The following is a 12,730-nucleotide window of genomic DNA, read 5'->3' as shown; positions in this document are numbered from 1 at the left end:
TCTGAACTTCTTGGGGGAGTCACTGTCCCAGTGCATTTAGCAAGTCAGATAACTTCTGAAAAAATGTAACCCTAATTTTCTCTCTGGCCTATGAGACCAGGAAGGCTGAAACAACTTGTATGTTCCCTCTCTGAGAATTAAACATTCATCCTTCAAGCCAAAGCAGCTGTTTGTTTTAAATGCAAGTGCCTCCTTCCAGCATAAATGAAGAAATACAGATTCAGAGACACAGTAACATGTAATTAATTAGATCTGATGCAATTATTGGCTCTCACACGAGCCAGTGTAATAGCACAGTCCTGCAGTGCATAGTTAGGACCAGCACAACATTGGGAGGAGTCCAGGCTGAGCATAATACCTATCTGTGCAGGGGCATGCCACATGCCCCAGAAAAAAGAATGTTGCTGGTTTTTATATTTAAAACCACTAGTTCTAGCATAAATTATTGTGTTACATGGCCATTTTGGTTTTATTTGTCTTGCCCAAAATAACCAAGAAAAGGAATTATTCCCAGATTCTCTATAACATGTTCGCTTCAGGCAGCAAGCACAAGCCCTGTTTGATTGAAGAGCTGAGGCTCCATAAAAACTCCTGGATGTCAGCTGGAATTTGGAGTCCTCAGCTCTTGGCGAAGAGCACATCCACTCGGGAAGATACCAGAAGCAGGCAGCCCCTGGAGTTGTGATGCTGTGACCTTATCCTGGTTTCTGCTGGGCACAGGAAGCTGCTGCCAAACACCACCCCAGGGGGACGGGTTCTTACCTCCCCCATCCCCTGGGCAGGCACTGCAAAGGCTCCCTGCTCTGCTGGGGAATCTTGTTTGTTTAGCTGTGCTGAAGGATCCTAGAGAAAAGAGCTCCTGAGCTCTGGGGACATTGACATGTTTATAGGCAGATGAAGAGGAACAGGAAAACAGATCTCAGCAAGCAATGGAAAAACAAGAGATGAAGGCACAGAGGATGAACACAAACTCCATATTCATAGAGCCCACCCACCTCCCTTTCGCTGCACTTGCTCCTGGGTATTCAATGTGAAGTCCTGGGTATTCAATGTAAAGCAGGTGGCTTTACCAGTAAATAGGACCCGAGTACCACCTTCCACCCAAATAGTTATCATTGTTCAGGGACACTGGTGACAGCCTCTGGCTATTCACTCCAGGTGCCCTGAGCAGCCAGCATAGCAGGCAGCACCTCCAGCCTGAGCATCAGCAGCCTAAGAGATAATGAATTTAAGAGGAAGTCATGAATGGATTTTCTCTCCAACACCGCAACGAGGAAGTTCCTAGCAAAACTGTCAAGAGAAAAAACCAATAGCGGTGCTGTGAATAATTACATTGTGCAACGCCTGAGTGCAGGAGAGCTGAAATGGGCTGCTTCAGAAGGGTTGGTACCGATTCAGCGGGGTTGGGTCCAGTGAAGGTGAGAGGCCCGAGGAATTCAGGCAACACCCCTTTCCAGGACACTGCCTGGGGCAGACCTTGTTTTCATGCAGAAATGAGGTCCTTCTTGCATATGCTAGCTGACTTAGAAGGTTGAGAAGAAGGGCCATTATCAGCTTACCATAGGTCCCAGGAGAGGGAAAGAGAAAGCAGGCGAGGACAGTCATATAATGCATCTTTGTAATCACCTTCCTGTGGCTTGCAAAAAGCAAGCAAGGCTTAACCCCACTCCTGGTGTCCCTACAAGCACAGCTGATGAATGTATTGGAGACTTAAAACAGCTTGCTCTAGGGGACCCTACTGAAGCAGGGAGGCTGGACTAGATGTCCTCCAGTGCACCCTTCCAACCTTAACCATTCTGTGACTCTGGAAAAATACAGTCCAGGCAGGATACTTCCTCAGCTAGTATCAACATTTATAACATCAATATCCCTGTATCAACATTTCCTTATTCTTATCCACAGGCAATGGCTTGTGTACAAGCGTCCAATTAAAGTTAGTTACTAAGTCTAAACGGCTCATTAACAAGAAGTGATGTTCATTACCCTGCTTTTAGGAGATGTTAAACTGAGACAGGCCAATGACCTCTCCTGTTGGAAAGAGAGCACCAGGTGCTAATTAACTTGAGATTACATAAACTATTCAGTGGTGTAGCTGGGAAGCTATTTTCCTGACATTTAACTAAACCTGCTAATTCAGTGAGCTCTGAGAGAGAAAGACTTAAACACATTTGTACTCAGATAGCACTTCTAGCAGGCCAGACAATCAGAGCTGAGGAAAAGAGCAAGGATGCTTCAGACACGGGGTGTAGTGTGGGAACAGGAAGGTGAAGGACACAGGAAAGAGCTCTTTAGCTGGTAAACAGAGCACATGCAACAGCAGGAAATCATTAAAGCGCCTACGAGGTTATCTCAAATTCCCACGAAGCAACACAGCTGACTGCCCTTCTTGTTTTGCAAGACAAGAAAGCAGTGCTGGCTTCTTGGGCTGGTGCAGACACACTGGAGGGAAAGGGAGAGGGGAGCATGTAGTGGCCTCAGTTCCCTTGGTCAGAGCTTGGCAGAGCACCAAGCAGTCATTTCATCATCAGTTTAGCTGGGTAAACACACAGAATTGTGCCTGGGAGATTATGTAAAACCCCACTCATCCCCTTAAATATAAAGGTAAAAAGAGTGAATATTACAATTCTTATTTCAAATCAATTTATTTAATAAACTTCAGGAATACTGCTTGACACTTCCACACATTTCAGAAAATGAACAGTGACCCACTGCTGCACAGGTTGCTCTATATAAAGATGTCTCCAAGACAATCGACTCTGTTTTGTAATATTTAGCTGTCAAAATGCATCTTTTCCCAGTGTAATTACGTTGAGCAGTACTATACAAAACCATTTGGAAAAAATAGTTACTCTCTTTTCCCCAGAGAATTCCCTACCCCCAACAAAAGGCCTCTTTTTCATCTAGCAGAGGGCATCCTAAAATCATTCACAATTGCACCATGTCTAGGGTGAACTCAATGGCCAATTGTCCAGTCTCCCTCTAGCCCAAACAGGAGGCACCAGCCTGGAACCCGTTCTGGCCATGGCTGCCTTCCAAGGAAAGGGATGGAGGCACAGCCTGAGGGAGTGTACACACAGAAGAGATTTCCAAGTCTGGATGTCACCAAAGTGTCACTCTGAAGTTACATTCGTGTTTCTAGACAAGCCATAGACACCCTTACACGTAGCGGAGCTGTCCTGCCTGGCACGGGAACCTGTGGGCTTCACAACTTTATTATTGGTTAGTTAAGATACTGCTGGTACACCTGGTAACAACAAAGTGCAACAGTTTGGGACCAGACTTTGCAGGGTCTCTTTGGCCTAAATGTCTCTGCTAAAGCCAACAGCACCATCTCACACAAGCATCTGCAAGTTCAGCCCAGCAGCACATCTTCAACAATGCCATTCAGCAAACCAAAAGCACTCTCGCAAACAGACACAGTCACAGTGCAGTTTTCCAGAGACAAGTTAAGGGCACAAGTCCTTGTCATTGAGAATGGCCACGAAACCTCAGCAAAGCTCCAAACATTACAAGAGCTTCAGGAGCTGTCTGATAGCACAGCTCTGCATCATCTTGACAGAAAGATGAGCAGATTCATGTGCAAAAGTACAACTGGCACTGTCCAGAGCAAGCCAAATCTGAACCTGCATTGCAAAACAGGCTTAGGAGTGTTGTCTTAAGAAGTTACAGAAGTCCAAGAAGGAGTGGAGACTGTCCTCCTGAAAGCAAGCCAGTCCACAGGAGCACATTCATCAAAGTGTGGCACATTCAGCTCAGGCACAGCTTAAGATTCTTAGCTTTCAAAGACAAAGCTATTTACTCATGGCTTACCTACACAGGCTTTTTGGCCTCTGTGCTAAGATGCATTTGTTTCAGGTGAAAAACTGTGTCAAACTTGCTGCACAGGAAGCTAAAACCTTGCTCAACAGACAAGGTACATGGATGAAGCATGTAGAAACATTTGTTCTAAAACAAGGATATAAGCAGCTTTACTAGTGGATACAAAGCAAATAGTAAACCAGAAACCCTGGAATAGTCTGAAGACAGTTTTACCTGTGAGCAACCGAATGCTGTGTGCTGGACAGGGAGAACACATGTAGGGCAATCTACTCTACAAGTGAGGTCTTCTCTCCTTTTATGTAAGACACCACGGAGAACTTCAAAGCTGTAGCAATTTTAGCGATCTTGACTCAGACATTGGCAGAAGGAAGACCAGCCTTTATATAATAGTTTTGGCCAGGTCTCTCAACATTTCTACCAGTGGTGACAGATTAGAGCTGCACCCATCAGCCCCTCCTTAGGCAATCACGGGCTGCTTCTCCTCCCAGGCTCACTGTTAGAGGAAGAAAAGGACCTGATCTGGTTAGGAGGATCCAGGGTTTTCTCCTCCCATAAGAAATGCTACAGGAAGCAGATTTCCCACTGCCCCAGAGGAGACCGTGATAATCAAAACACATCCCAGAAGTTATGGTGGCCTCTGCATGGTCTGCCCAGCCACAACACCCCATGAAGCCTCTGCAGAGCTTGTCCCTCTTGCCCCAAAGAACAAAGAAAAAAAAACAAAACAAGAGAAATGCCCTGTTACCGTAAACTTTGCAAGGGTTGTGAGAGCCAGTTTGGCTCACCTGTTGGCACATGTCCTTCAGGGGTGGCAGGAGAGTGGTGACACTGGGGAGAGGCCACAAACATATGGATATGCATTGCTGCCTGAGGAAAGCATCACATCCCTTCCCTGTGCACCTCCATCACCCAACATCTATCTACTCCTGGCCCCAGGTCAGCACCTCTGTCTGAAGTATCACCAAAAAACTGACCAAGAAAAGAACAGATAAAGGGAACATGCCAGAAGTAAACAAAGCCTGTGACCAGATCAAGTTCTGTGTGCCTTCTCTTTTGAAAGAAAAATGAAGTAAGATCCAGTGAAGATTTTCAATACTCCACACCAGTGAGCATGGCCAGGCAGAAATCATCTGTCCCTGAGCCAGAACAAACCCATGAGACACACCGAAGTTGTATCACACTCTTCATAGGTATGTGAATATGGGGAAAAGCACAGCAACACCAAACCCACAGCAGTGCAGGTGTTGTGCAAGCCTCAGGTCAATATGTGGGATAGATTGAAGTCTTCCAAATCTCTGCATGTTTAACAGGACACCTTCTGCTTTAATCCACTCCTCCAGAAAACCACACTGCAGTTGCAGTCAGTCCAGTCTCTGCTTGGCTGGTGTTGCACAGCCCTCCATGCTGACCAGTGGGTGGTTCTGTCTTCTACAGGCATTAAGACTGACTCATGCTTCCCCTCCTTGCACACAAATTAAGACAGGGCCTCCTTCTCAAACTTCATTAGACTCTCTTTTTTCCAGTCTAATTGGCAAAGCTGATTACACAAAGGCAGAGGTACATCTTTTGTGCCTAGATTTTGCCTACCCCGTTCCTGAGGTGTGTGAGGCTGTTGATGTGAAGTCCACTGATTCCATTAAGGAAGAAGAGAAAGGCAGCAATGAACTCACACCAGTATGTCAGCGTGAAGCCTGTGAAGGTGAGGTGATCCTTCACCAGGATGGAGAAGCTCAGAACACCAGTGGCTGACAGCAAAAAAGAGATGAGGATGAGAACGGAACCCATTGCCCATTTCCGCCTGGCATTGGCATCATCGCAAACTTGGGACACCATCAGCAGCTCCAGCCCAAATATGGCAACCACAACGGCAAAGGACACCATGCTCCTGATGGGAATCACCCCCACGCTCAGCCCCTCCACCTGGGCCAGGCTGAGGTCTGTGACACACTTCAGGACGCTGTCATTGCTAACGGTGCAGAAGTGCCACAGTCCAAAGAGCTGCCCCCTCGCAAAGAGCCAGCGGCCATCGCAGATGGAGATGGATGACAAGACCACGGCTATCGCCACGCACAGGATGATCAGGCTCCTGATGAGTGTCTCAAAGAAGGATTTCTGTGGTCTCCGGTGTGCCAGCAGCTGCTGTGCCTGAAAGGGAGCGTGAGGAAAAAACAGAGCTAACAGCGGTGCTTCAGGGTGAAAATAAGCCAGAGGGACAAAGCCGTGGGATTCAGTATTTGAAAATATTTACTTGTGCACATCAAACCCCTTCTCGCTAGGGAAGGCTGTACACAGGAGAAAGGAAGGGTGGGTGAAGCTCTCCCGGTTCCCTGGCTGCACAAACAATGCTCCCACGTCAAGGCCTGGGACCAGGATCAGAAAAGCTCTCGGCTGAACCAGGTCCCTGCCCCACGGTCTTGCAGCACAACCTCCTGCTGGGGCAGGGCTGGAGGAAGCCACCGGCCCCTGGGAGGATGGAGGCCGGTGGCTGGCACGGAGGAGGCGGCAGCAGCGGGCTGGGGGGGCTCTTACTTCCCAGCACTGCCCTCCCGAGCTGCCTCCAGCCGGTCTCTCCTCCTCCGGCCGGCAGCAGCAGCGGCCCAGACCTCGGTCCTCACCCCGGGGTCGCACGGCTCAGCTACCCCGGGGCTTGGGGGAATTCTCAGCTGCAGCCCCCGCGGACCCGCACCTCCCCTCCTCACCGAAACCCACCAAGTGACGAGATGCAATGGAAGGTCGAGCCAAGAGCCCCCGGCCCCCTCAGAGAGCCACGTGCGGCGGGGATGAGGGGAGCGGCGGCCCCGGGGAGCTGCCGCCGGCCGGAGAAGGCGGGAAAGGGAACCCGGCCGGCTGCGCCCCGCTGCTCCGGGAAGGCTCGGAGCTGCTCCGGGCAGGGTGGGAGCGACCCCGGCGGCGCAGGGCCGGGCTGAGGCAGCAGCCCCGCGGCGGGAGGGAGCTGCGGACGTACCTGCGCCCCGATGGCCGTCATGCTGCCGGCGGCGCCGAGAGACGCGGGCGCGCTGCGGCCGCCGCTCTTTATCTCCCCGGAGGGCGGAGGGCAGCCCCCCCCCCGGCCGCCACGCCCGCGGGGCCGGGGCGCCCTCCGGGCCCCCCCGCGGCTGAGTCAGCAGTGCGGCCCCGACGGGCGGAGCCGGCTGGGCCGGGTCGTGCCGAACCGAACCGAACCGAACCAAGCCGAGCCGAGCGAAGCGAAGCGAAGCTGCTCCCCCCACAGCCGGCACCGCGCGGGGAGCAGCGCTGCTCTGGCCCGGGGCACGGACTCGCCCAAGCCTGCTGTAGTGCACGGCCGCCGGGCAGGAGGTGTCCTGGACGGTGGCGATGCCTCTCGCCGCGCTGTAGCTTCACCCGTCCCTGTCCCCGGCTGCCGGAGGGCTCGAGGTGTGCTCCTGCCGCCAGGAACAGTTTGTGTTGTAGCGCCAAGCGATGGTGGACGGGGGGGCTGCCCCAGCCCTGCCCGCTCGCCCGGGATACCGCAGGAACCCCCGGGAGCGTCTCTGGGGCTGCAGTGATGGGCTGCGGTGACACCCGGCCCCGGAGACCCCTGTGGCTACAGGAACACCCCGCCCTGGCCTCGCCGCCCGGTCCCCGCCGTGTCTGGGCCGGTGTTTGTGTTCCCGAAGCCGTTCGGCACCGGCTCCGGTGCAGCGATGGCCTCGCACCTTGGGCTGTGTGAGCGCTCTTATCTTCTACCAGCCTGCTCGACCTTACCTGTTTCTACCTGTACTGTCAGCAAAAACCTCTCTGCTCATAAAGTTTTACGCCTTAGCTCTTTTTCTCACTCATGTTTTGCCGTCCTCTAATGAATTACTGACCGCTCTACTTTTTTTTTTTTCTTTTCTTTTTTTTTTTTTGTCTGAAACAACTTTTAAAAAGCCTAAGAAAGCTGGCTGTTGCTGTGTCATCAGAAACTCTTGTTTTACTGCCAAATTCTGATTTTGACTCCAGCAGAGAGTCTGAGGTCCAGTGGACAGCCCCAGGGGTCGTTGTTCTGGGTCTCTCTCGTATTCATAGGGGTCAGAATTTGGCCATTCCCTTTCTAGCCAAAAGGAGTTGGAAGGCTCTCCTCCAATATGGGCTGGTAGAAGTTATTGTTACTTTACCCTTCTTGCAGCTTCCATTTCTGAACTAATCATCTGTCTATACAGATTGTCTCGTTATTTTAATCTCTATGCAATTCCATCAAGGTTTGCTGTGCTTACTTTAAAACACCATTTATGTCTGCTGTGATCAGTCTGGGGGTGTTTTCTGTAACACTATTTCTAGCAAGAGTGGGTGTTCTGAACAACATTTACTTTAGTTTTCATACTTTTAATTTTAATGATAAATGATGACCTTTTCATTTCTCTCCTCCTGCACAATCTTTTGTTTAAATGTTTCTCTATAAAGTTGTATACAATGTTAGATTATATTTCTGTCAGACACAGAATTGAGATTTTCTCCTTTTGCAACCCATGGCAAATCTTTGCAAGGTCTGTTGTTGAAACTTATTTTGTGGGTTTGTGGTCAGCAACATATTTTGTTTTCTGAATGTGCTATCCAAGCTTGAAAACTTGATGCTTCCACCTCCCTTTCATCTTAGGTTCACCAGCTGATAGAAGATGTTTATGAGGATCCTGGGGTCTTTATTCCACAGGTTAAACAGCATTTCTGCATTGCATTGTGCAGACTGATTACATGCATTTGATGTTATACCCTTCCATGTCAAAGTTCCAAATTCAACAATATATATGTACTTTTGGCTCAAAAAGCACAAACAGGTCTTTTTGTCTCATTTGTTGCATGAACTGAATAAAGACTGCTTGCATACTGAACAAATACAGACAAAATACACCAACTCCTATCTGACAAAAATCTTCATGTAACTTATACTTTCTGTAACATTGGCTCATTCCTGCAAAGCATTAGGCAGTTTGGCCCACAATTAGCAAATCATTAAGCACAGATCTGCATTTAAAACATCTGAGTCATTCTAACGACTTCAGCAGTTAAAAATCTTAACTTTGAACGGTGAGGGATATTCTGATGAGCAAGATAATTGTTTTATTTTTTTCTGTAAAAGCCCATGGTAAGGTTCACATGAGTAAAAACATTCATAAAAAGCCCCGATGAATGAGGAAATTAAAGTAGTTACTTTTGAAACCAAAACTGTTCCCCTGTCATACTTAGATTCTTTAGTAAATATATAGTTATGTGCCAAGCCTGTTCTTTGAAGAAAAAGGGTGATAGGGGATGGTACACTTTTTCTGCAAACGAGAAATTGCTTCAATGTTTTGTATTTAATTTAGTCTCCCCAAATATAAATGAAAATTAAACTGGACCTGGAATTATAATCAGCATTGAATAGGCACTTTCAGAGCCACTTTTCTGAAGTCATCCCAGAGAGACTAGTTATAAACAGTGAGTGCTTCATTTCTGCACTTACCTGGCTGGAGATACCTTCTGGTAAAGCTGTCTGGGTTTAGAAAGCCTGTGAGAACTCTGCACCTTTTTTAAATGTAATGAGTTTATCTTCATCATCTCATTACAAAACAAGCCAAACACATTGTCTAACTTTAAAAGAAAGGGGGAAAAAAAAAAAGTGGGAAAATGCCTCTATACTATTTTTAAAAATAATATGTGAAAATAGTATTTTACAATAAAAAGAGGTCAGTGCTGTAAAAGAAAAAAAAAATTTTTTTGTCTGAAAAATACATCACCTATGTAATAACAACAGAGTAAATAACCTTTAATGCACTTTAGAAGTATTTTTGGTTGTGTTAATGTAGAGTTCTTGGTATATTGCCAGTTTCATTATTTTGTTTAGAAAGTCCCTTTTCTCTATTGTTTAAGTAGGCATTTCACATCCTATCCCTGGAGAGAAAGTTTTCGGGGAAATGCGTTCATAAATAATGGAAATTACCAGAGACTGTTGTACAACACAGAAATAGGTTCATCTGGTTCATTTAAAACCATGAGAAGTTTAACACTGAAGAAGCTGTTCCAGGTTTTCTCCTGCAGAAGCTTGGAGAAGGTTCAGGACCGAAATCTGAGTGTCACCAGGGGCTTAGGGAACAGTTGCCCAGTGAAGTGAAATCACTCAGAGGTGAAGCAGAACACAAGTGACTGAGGCACCACCAGTCCAGCTTCATCTGATCTTGAAGCTGGTTACTTCTGCAAATGCATTTTTCTGTTTAACAAAATTCTTTCTGATCACATCTGTAATTCTTGGCATAGCAACTCACCTGATTTAAACCCTCAGTTTTGTCAGATCCCTAGTTCAACGTATCTCTGCAGAGAGAAGTGGAACTGATCTTTGAGACAAATACATCTTGAGTATCTTGCAGAGTGAGACTTTGGGAGGTGTCCAAGGTCTGTTTGGGGGGGGAAAATGTTACTATTTTTTTTTTGTATCTTCTCAAAGGGGTGAGCATGTAGAAAGTGTTGGGAGAAAGAAGGAAGAGGCTGTCTCCTGTCACTGTTCTCTTGCCTTCTCCTTTTCCTGGTAGCAGACTAAAAATCCAGGTTAAAGAAGGTGCATTCAGCTCAGGCTGGGTTCAGGCTAGCTGGGCCAAAACAGAGCTTCTGGAATGGGGCAAAAAGTCAGCAAGTTGCTGGCAAGCTGCTCAAACCCAGCAGCTTCTGGGAACACAGGCAGTCATCCTAGGTGAATTGTGCCCCAGGCAGCAGCATATATAACAAAAGGGGGTTTGGGTTGTGCCAAGGCCCACACAGCTCAGACCAGCCCCTTATCACAACTACTTTACCTCAGGATTTTCCTCCCATTGCTGCAAGTTACTGCAGCCAAGCGGACAAACTCCTCCTGGCATGTAAAAGCATGTAAAGAGGAGAAAGCTCCTGGGCCAGATGGTTTCACTTTGCCTCCTGCCTGGACACCTCTGCTGTGCCACAGAAAGGCAGACTGGCCACCACGTGTCCCTGCTGCCCCAGGCTCTCCCACTCACTGCTGGCTGTGCATGAGAGGCCTGGGCTGCTGCACATGGCAATAACACCCAGGAATACTCCACTCAGCTCTGGGTCCTATCGCTCACCCACATCAAACAGCACTTGCTGAGGGACTCAGCTGCGTTAGAAACATGCTGATAATGTGGGAGTCCATTACAGAGATTTTATCCCCCACCTCAGTTAAGTCTAAGAAAAAGAGAGACTTTAAACAGGACAGGCTTAAAGGAATAGATATTGTATCCCGGCAAGAATTGTTTTTTCACCACTGATCAGTTTTTGGACCTACCTCAGCACCACATTGCAGAGATTCATCACTGGGTGCTCACTCATTCTGTTTCAGATTCAGCCTTTTTTAGGAACTTCTGGCAATAGTTACACTGGCTCAGGGAATACCTCAAAATGTTTGCATGTGACCTTTCTGACAAATCTGCTTTGAAATATACATTCTATACAAAAAAAAAAAAAACCCCACAAAAAACCCACAACTCAACTTTAAATCTTTTTGCACTACTAGAAAATTTTGGATCTGTATTTCAATACTATATAAGTTATGGGAAATAATTCAGTTTCTCAGCTGTCACATACATATCTCTTCTATCAGTAAAAAGTCAAATCAAGAGATTTAAAAGTATGAAGTACATTGAACTGGTTAGTGCCTCTCCCAGGTTCAGAACTTAATCAAAGGAGGAGTGTTTATTAGGAGATGAAATACCATTACCTCAGGCTTTTGGGAAACACAAACTGGTGCCTTGCATGTTTTGGTGGGGACAAACAAGGTGCCTGCCTGGCTGTGTTGGCCAAGTAATGTAATTGTTTTTCTTTCCAGGGTGTAGAAAGAAAGCGTGTGGTGATGCCTCTTTTGATGCAGCTTATAAATGTATGTGTACTGGGAATAACTGGGAATGAAAGTTAAAAAGTCACTGCAGACAAGCTCCATGTGAATTCAGTATTCTAAAGGTAACACAACTAAGCTGTGTTTACTTTCAAAAAGTTGTAACTTTCACAGATACCCTGATTCTAGAAGAAATACAAGCTTGTTCTATAAATGATAAGGAACCATCTAAAATAGATTGGAAGGTACTTCATAGACTTGTGAGGAGGAGAAGAAAATTAAATTATATTTTTGTTCTATTCATAACTTTTAGCATTCTGAGTTTATTGCTGTGAATGCACTCAAATGTCTTATATAAATGTGATAGCAACTTGTCTTACTTCTACACAGCTTTGACAACTTTGAAGACTGTGTAACCTATTTCTGGGGTGACAGCTGTGGTATTTAGAAAACTGTCCCAACCAAAATACACTTTCTTTTGTGTCTCCCCAATTTATAATCAATTTTACAAGATGGCTTAGATGGCCAGTCAGCCCAAAGTAGTATTGCCCAATTCTGTTTGCTCTGAACACTCAGGGGGAAGAGCAAATATTTTGAACAGCAGCAAATGCAATTGTCATTTATTTTTAGCAGTATCATCAGGGTCAAATAAGTTCAAAGGTTAAAATGCTTCCATTGTGAAACAGGATCACTCCAGATGAGTACTGAAGAATTCTGAGCCACTTGCACACTGCAGTCAGCTTTGGAGGGCCTTTTAACCAAACTGAAAAATTTACTTCACAGGGTTGAAAAATCTGTTACAGGCCTTAAGTAACACACCAATACTGATTTGTTAAATCTGTGCTAGGAGTGTTGTACCTTCACATGTTTGTTAACAGCAAGCAAAACCCATCAGAAAGAGATTTCCAAGGAGAACATCATCCCTTTCTTATCTCTGCCTGCAGTGGGTGCCAATTAGCTCTGTGCTGCTCTGCGCAAGAGCTAACCATATAAGCACGATAGAAGGATCACTGTCTTATCACACACTGGAGTTAACATTTATTATTGCCATATCCAAAGTCCAGGTTCCGTCCTGCACACTGCAAACTCAGCAGAGCAGAGCTGAGTGTGTGTGTGCCA

The 12,730-nt window shown here is 46.7% G+C and overlaps 1 protein-coding gene across 1 annotated transcript; it reads right to left on the bottom strand.

The window, feature by feature from the left end:
• Positions 1-3,132: 3,132 nt before the first annotated feature.
• Positions 3,133-6,984, bottom strand: TMEM37 (transmembrane protein 37). Its single transcript, XM_058839550.1, has 2 exons — positions 6,785-6,984; positions 3,133-5,964 (listed from the first exon to the last, which is right to left on the bottom strand). Exons 1-2 carry the CDS (start codon positions 6,803-6,805, stop codon positions 5,392-5,394), a joined length of 594 nt encoding a protein of 197 aa, XP_058695533.1. The 5' UTR covers positions 6,806-6,984; the 3' UTR covers positions 3,133-5,391.
• Positions 6,985-12,730: the final 5,746 nt, after the last annotated feature.

This window comes from Poecile atricapillus, chromosome 5 (assembly GCF_030490865.1).
Source record: "Poecile atricapillus isolate bPoeAtr1 chromosome 5, bPoeAtr1.hap1, whole genome shotgun sequence".
Taxonomy (NCBI): Eukaryota; Metazoa; Chordata; class Aves; order Passeriformes; family Paridae; genus Poecile; species Poecile atricapillus.
Note: the sequence above shows the minus strand (reverse complement) of the source record. Positions and strands in the feature narration are given on the sequence as shown.